At 48.2% G+C, this 6,534-nt stretch overlaps 1 protein-coding gene across 1 annotated transcript; it reads left to right on the top strand.

Moving 5' to 3' along the window:
- The first annotated feature begins 185 nt into the window (after positions 1-185).
- Positions 186-4,139, top strand: Gdf3 (growth differentiation factor 3). The gene is made up of 2 exons (XM_021649969.2): positions 186-456; positions 3,310-4,139. The coding sequence occupies exons 1-2, from the start codon at positions 186-188 to the stop codon at positions 4,137-4,139; spliced, it is 1,101 nt and encodes a 366-aa protein (XP_021505644.1).
- Positions 4,140-6,534: the final 2,395 nt, after the last annotated feature.

Raw genomic sequence — 6,534 nt, 5'->3', positions numbered from 1 at the left:
AAAAACCAAAAAACCCAACCTCACAACCTCAGCCTAGTCGCATCCAATTGTCTCCGAGGAGCTGGGAAGAGAGCAATTCACCCAATTCACACTTGATTACCTCCTGAATTCCTGAATTGAGCAGCAGAGGCTGGACCGCCCAGCCCCGCTCCCCAGAGGCCGCACTATCCAGGACTCGGTTGGCCATGCAGCCTTCCCAACGGCTTTTGACTCTCAGCTTCCTCCTGTTAACCCTGGCCTGTGGCCAGACATCCAAGTTTCAAGAAAATGACTTTTTGCAGTTTCTGGGCTTAGAGAAAGCGCCATCCCCTCAAAGGTTCCAACCTGTGCCTCGCGTCTTAAGGAAAATCTTCCAGGCTCGAGAAGCTGCGGCGGCCAGCGGGGCCTCGCAGGACTTATGCTATGTCAAGGAGCTGCGTGTCCGTGGGAACCTGCTTCAGCTTCTCCCAGACCAGGGTAAGGAACCCGAGCGTTTGTCTGAGAAAAAAAAAGTCTCGAGTGGAGAAGGGAGGAGGGGACCTATGGGCACCTCATGGCAGGGAAGTCTGAGCTAGGATCTGGCATATTCTGCCTCATTTCCAAGATCAAGCCACAGGAAGGCTTGTGTTCTTATCACCCGGGGCCTCGCCACGCTAGTGTCGCTGGGCTGGCTTATCAGAGTTTAATTTACAATCAACAGAGAACGGGCTCGGACAGTCCTGTCGGCATTCCAAGAGCGAGACAAGATCACAGCCCCGGTGAACGGAATTCAAGGGTGGGCTTTCAAAGTCAGCGGCTCCGCCCACCTCCCTTCTCTCTCCTCCTTACCGGCTCCCTCTTTTTAGTATGTGCTTGTACATGCCTATCCGAAGAGTCCGAAGGAGGTTGTGAGCTGCCCCACGACGTGGTTGCTGCAGAGCTGAGCTTTAGCCCCGGTGTGTTACCTTTTTCGTTGGATGCAAAAAGCATGTCTTGATTCTAATTAATTAAGGCAAGGTCTCTTTGTGTAGCCTTCGCTGTCCTGGAGCTTGCTATGTAGACCCTAGCAAGATGCGCCTCCCAAGTACCGAGTGCCGGGATTAAAGGCCAGCACGTCTCTTGATTTTTATCTGCATGTGTTTATTTTTATTTAATTAATTGTTTTGCTTGTTTATTTTCGGTATCTTCAAGACAGGGTTCCTCTGTGCAGCCCTGGCTGTTCTGGAACTCGATTTGTAGAGCAGCATGGCCTTGGGTTCAAGAAATCCCCCTGCCTCAGCCTCCCAAGTGCTGGGATGAATGGCGTGGGCCACCACTCACGACTTGATTTTTTTTTTTTTTAAATACAGACCAATGCTATTAATCTAAGCCACAAATCACACCCTTCATATAAAGGTCCGAGTTAGTTACCGACACCCCGTAGTTTCTTAAACTGCTTGCCTACCAAATTACCAAGCCACCTGATTTGAAAGTCATTCTTGTAGCCCTAGGTTGCCCTTCCTTCCCTTACTTGATTCTTATTCAAAAATCGGGGTTGGCGGCTGAGGCCTCCACATTCCTGCCCCTCCTCCTTGCCATTCAGATGCATAACCTTTTTAGTTACTGGTTTTTTCCTTGGTTTGGGTGTTGCTTTTGTTACTGTTTTGAGACTCTCTACTGGTCTCCAGCTCACTATGTAGTCCAGGATGGCCTCGAATTTAGGAATTCTCCTCCCTCAGCCTCCCAGGTGCCGACTGTAGACACGAACCACCACTGACGACCAAGGATACAGTTAGAGTTTACTGCAGATGAAGAGGTTTGTCCATGCATTTGTCCCCGAAGCATTTATTGGATACCCGCTGTGAGCTGGACTGGGTGTGGCCTGGAGAAGGCAGATATGGCCAAAAGGCTACCCTGTTTACTAGTTTCAGCCTGATGGTGGTGGCAGCCCATGACTTTAGTCCCGGCCCTACAGGTGGATCTCTGAGTTTGAAGCCAGCCTGGTCTACAGGCAGGGCTAGACAGAGAAACCCTGTCTCGAAAAACCAGAGAGAGACAGAGACAGACAGACACCAAGAGAGATTTTAGAAGGGAATTAGCTAAAAAGAAGCAAAACTGCAAGGTTGGTTGGAAGAGGAAGCTGAAATAGAACTTCCAACTATGAAGTTTGTTATGAAAGGGTTCTCAAAGTCACGGGGCAGGGCTTGGGGAAGGGAAGTGGGGGCAGAAGTGGGGACCGGAAGCGGGGGCGGGCTGTGGGGACATTGAGGGGAGCTGGAGATGGGAAGGAGAACTTCAGACGGAAACAGTACAGTTCGTGGAAATCCTAAACCACGAGTGTTAGAGTGAAGGAGATGTGTCTATTAAAGCCCAAAGAGGAGCTTCGTGGCTCAGCAGTCATGAGCATTCACTGCTCTTCCAGAGGACTCGGGGTCAGTTCCCAGCATCCACCTAAAACGGCTCACAACTTTGATCCGAAGACCTGGTCTGACCTCTTGGGCACTGATGCATGTGACGCACAGACGTACATGAAGGCCGAATACCCATACACTTTTTTTTTTTTTTTTAAAGAAAAAATAACAGTGAGAATGAGGGGTCTGGAGAGACACTCAGACTCCACGTTTCCAGTTCTCAGGGCCCACATAAGGCAGCTCAGGATTGTCTGTCTGTAGGAACTCCAGTTCCAGGGGCTCTGACTCAATCTCTGCAGGCGCCTGCTCAAATTCAGGGCATAGGCACATTAAAAAAATTAGCGAGAATAAGACCAGGTGAGGTGGCGTTTACCTTTCATTGCTGTAGTCTGGTTGGCTCTTTTTAGAGTTCCAGGCTAGTCAGGGAGACATTATAAACAAACAAACAAACAAACATTAGGCACAGTGGCACAGGTGTGTAGGAATACATCCGCAATCTCAGAACCTGAAAGTAAGAGGCAGGAGGATCAGAAGTTCAAAGCCATCCTTGGCTATATGATGAATTCAAGGCCAGCCTTGATTACAAGAGACCTTGTCTCTAAAACAAACAAATAAGCCAAAAAGTTGGGGTTGGGCCTTAAGTACCTTATATATGAGCATAAAGCAGCCAGGTACTACATGGTCCCCTGTCATCCCAGCATTCTGGGGCACAGACAGGCAGGTCCCTGGGGCTCACTGGCCAGCCAGCCTAGCCAAATTGGTGAACCCCAGGTTGTTTTATGTAAAGCACACAGGTGGACAGCTCCTGAGATATGACACTGGCACACATGATAACAGATTTGAATGGGGACTGGGGAAACCGCTCCCAAAAGGAAGGGTTTGACTAGAACTCAGATTCAGGAACAAGTGGGTCTGAAGTAAAAATTATTATGGTGACTCACACGTCTCTTTTTGCTTCTAGGTTTCTTCCTTAATGCACAGAGACCTTCCCGGGATGGCTCCTGTCTGCAGAAGATCCTTTACTTTAACTTGTCTGCCATCGAAGGAAAGGGAAAGTTGACCATGGCTCAGCTGACTCTGGACTTGGGGCCCAGGTCCTACTACAACCTGGGACCAGAACTCGTGGTAGCTCTGTCTGTGGTTGAGGAGCCGGGTGTGTGTGGGGAATCCCACCCTAACCCCAACAGATTGCTTGCTCAGCAGTCCATCTGGGGGCCTCAAGGTCCTCTTCATTTCAACCTGCAGCATGTGGTGAAGAATTGGAACAGCAACAGGCTGAAGAACCTGGGCTTGTACTTAGAGATTCTGGCCAAAGAGGAGAGATACTCTGGGGTGAATGTCCAGCCTGAGAACCCCTGCAGCCGGCTGATACGTTTCCTTCACGCCTCTCTGCTGGTGGTGACCCTCAACCCTGAGCACTGTCACCCTTCTCCCAGAAAAAGAAGGGCGGCCATCCCCGTCCCCAAGGGTTCCTGTAGGACTCTCTGCCATCGTCATCAGCTGTTCATCAACTTCAGGGACCTGGGTTGGCACAAGTGGGTCATTGCCCCTAAGGGCTTCATGGCAAATTACTGTCATGGAGATTGTCCCTTCTCAATGACCACATATTTGAATAGTTCCAATTATGCTTTCATGCAGGCACTGATGCATGCAGTTGACCCCGGCATCCCCAAGGCTGTCTGTATCCCTACCAAGCTCTCTCCCATTTCCATGCTCTATCAAGATAATGATGAGAACGTTGTTCTCCGACATTATGAAGACATGGTTGTTGATGAATGTGGGTGTGGCTAGAGTGTCAGGAGTAGGATAGCAGCGCCCTTAGGGCAAATCTTGTAATAAAAACTACCATTCTGGATTATGACCTCTTGAATCTGACGTGTCTACCATCATATTCAATGATCCTCATTAATTCATATATGTGTACTTACTGTGGAGCCCTCGTAATCTTAGCTAATTTGGGCTCTACTATACTCATTATGCACAACGTGCTAGACTTTTTGGTTTCCTTTGAGGCAAGGACTTACTGTATATCCTTTGCTGGCCTTGAACTCACAGCAGTCCTCCTGCCTCTGCCTCCTGAGTGCTGGGATTATAGATGTGTGCCACCAGGACCAAATAATTTTTTGTTGATTATTTATTTTTGAGACAAGGTCTCTATGTTGACCAGGCTGGCCTCAAACTCACAGAGATCAAAACTGCCTTTGCTTCCTGAATCCTAAGATTAAAGGCATGGGCCATATCATATGTATATACAACTATGTATCTGTAAAATGTAAAAAAATATTTTGAGGAAATATAATATTGGAAAACTTACGTGATCTTTAAAAATATTTATTTACTCTTGTATTTTATGTGTGTGAGTTTGTGTGTGCCAATGCACGTGCAGGAATCCATGGTGGCCAGCAGAGGGCGACAAAGCCCCTGAAGTTACAGATGGAGAATCTCCTTGTGGATAATGAAAGTGTGCAGGAACTGCTGAGCCATTACTTTAGCCCCAGGTCTTTCATATGATCTTATAATTTTGATTACTTGCTTCCTTTGCTAGGGTGTTGTGGACCTTCCCTGTGTTTTGTTTTCTTTCTATCTTTTTGGTTTTTCGAGACAGGGTTTCTTTGTGTAGCCCTGGCTGTCCTAGACTCTCCTTGTAGACCAGGCTGGACCTGAACTCACAGAGATCTGCCTGCTTCTGCCTTCCAAGTGCTGGTATTAAAAGTGTGTACCACTGAGCCCGGCTGACCTTGAACTTGTAACAATCCTGCCCTCAACCCGCAAGTGTGGCAGCTATGGGTTTGTGCCACCATACCTGGCTTGTGTTTATGTGGTCCTGGGAGCCATGCTAGGCATGTGCTCTACCAACTGAGCTACAGTCAGTGTTACCAACTAGCAGCTTCTCCATCTGCAAAATGGGCAGAAGTTTGTTAAATTTTTTGTTTGTTTGTTTGTTTCTCTGTAGCCTTGGCTGTCTTGGAATTCACTCTGCAGACCAGACTGGCCTTGAATTCACAGAGATCTGCCTGCTTCTGCCTCCTGAGTGATAGAATTAAAGGTGCCATGCTCAAAATCAGTCCTTTTACACACCTTTAGGAGACAGAGGTATGTGGATCTCTGAGGTGGGGGCCAGCCTGGCTTAGATAGAGAGTTAGGGTTCCAAGACAGCCAGAGCCACAGAAAAAGAACTTGTCTCAAGAAGAGGAAAAAAAGCCAGACCTGTAATCCCAGCACTCAAGAGGCAGAGGCAGGTGGATCTCTGAAAACTCAAGGCCAGCCTGGTCTACAGAGTGAGTCCAGGACAGCCAAGGCTACCTACACAGAGAAATCCTGTCTTGAAAAACCAAAAAAAGGGGGAAAAAAAAAGATAATGTTGTAAGAGGTGGTACAAACCTTGGCTCTGTCCCAGAGAACAGCATCCTGCAAGCTTGCATCCTACAAGCTCTTGTCCCAGAGAACAAGAGCTGCAAGGACGGCTCCCCCCCGTGGGAAGCCCCAGAGGAGAAGAAAGGAGAAGCTCCTCTATGCCTGGCAAGGACCGACTTGACAGAAATCTGCAGCCTCGGCTGTTTCTCCTGGGGTGACACTGTGTATGCTCTTGGTAGCTCCCCCCTCCACTCTGTAAGGGGTACGGGAGTGGCACAATAGATATCTCTTAATAATCCTGGGGTGGGTTTATTAAAAATCCGTGATGGGATTGACACGATGATTCCCGAAGCAACTCGAAAGCCAGGGAAGTTTTAAGACAAGGCACACTGAGAGGTCACACAGTCTCTTGAAGCACGTAACACGTCTCAGAGAAGCACAGTATCCTCTGGCTGGGAAAACAGCCCTTCCTAGAATGGATCAGAGAAGTTAGTGAGTCACGTAAGCATGAGGGCATTAGTTCAGGAACACGAAACTCATCCGTGTAGGTACCAGAGCCTCAGGCAATCAGAAAACAGGAGGGGTTGGCTAAGAGTCAGCCAGCTCTTGTGCCAACAAATTACAGCTCCTTATCTTGGCTGTGGGTTGTGCAGACAGAAACAGAGACATTGTCAGAGGACATTCAGATAAAAACTTGTGAAGTGTGTTAAAGAGGCAGCCGGCTAGGTGTTTAAGATGCAGTGAGCTAACCACAAGGGCTACAGAGATGTGCTTAACCCCGAGGCCATAGGGTGTCTACATAAGGGAAATGTCTACATAAGGGAAATAAAAG

This window comes from Meriones unguiculatus, chromosome 5, assembly GCF_030254825.1.
Source record: "Meriones unguiculatus strain TT.TT164.6M chromosome 5, Bangor_MerUng_6.1, whole genome shotgun sequence".
Taxonomy (NCBI): Eukaryota; Metazoa; Chordata; class Mammalia; order Rodentia; family Muridae; genus Meriones; species Meriones unguiculatus.
Note: the sequence above shows the minus strand (reverse complement) of the source record. Positions and strands in the feature narration are given on the sequence as shown.

What these genes read in the sequence shown, in the direction of transcription:
- Gdf3 (XM_021649969.2), top strand. Translation starts at nt 186, where the DNA reads ATGCAGCCTTCCCAACGGCTTTTGACTCTCAGCTTCCTCCTGTTAACC. An exon ending in TCAGCTTCTCCCAGACCAGG is followed by an intron (nt 457 to 3,309) that starts GTAAGGAACCCG and finishes TTTTGCTTCTAG; the next exon opens with GTTTCTTCCTTAATGCACAG.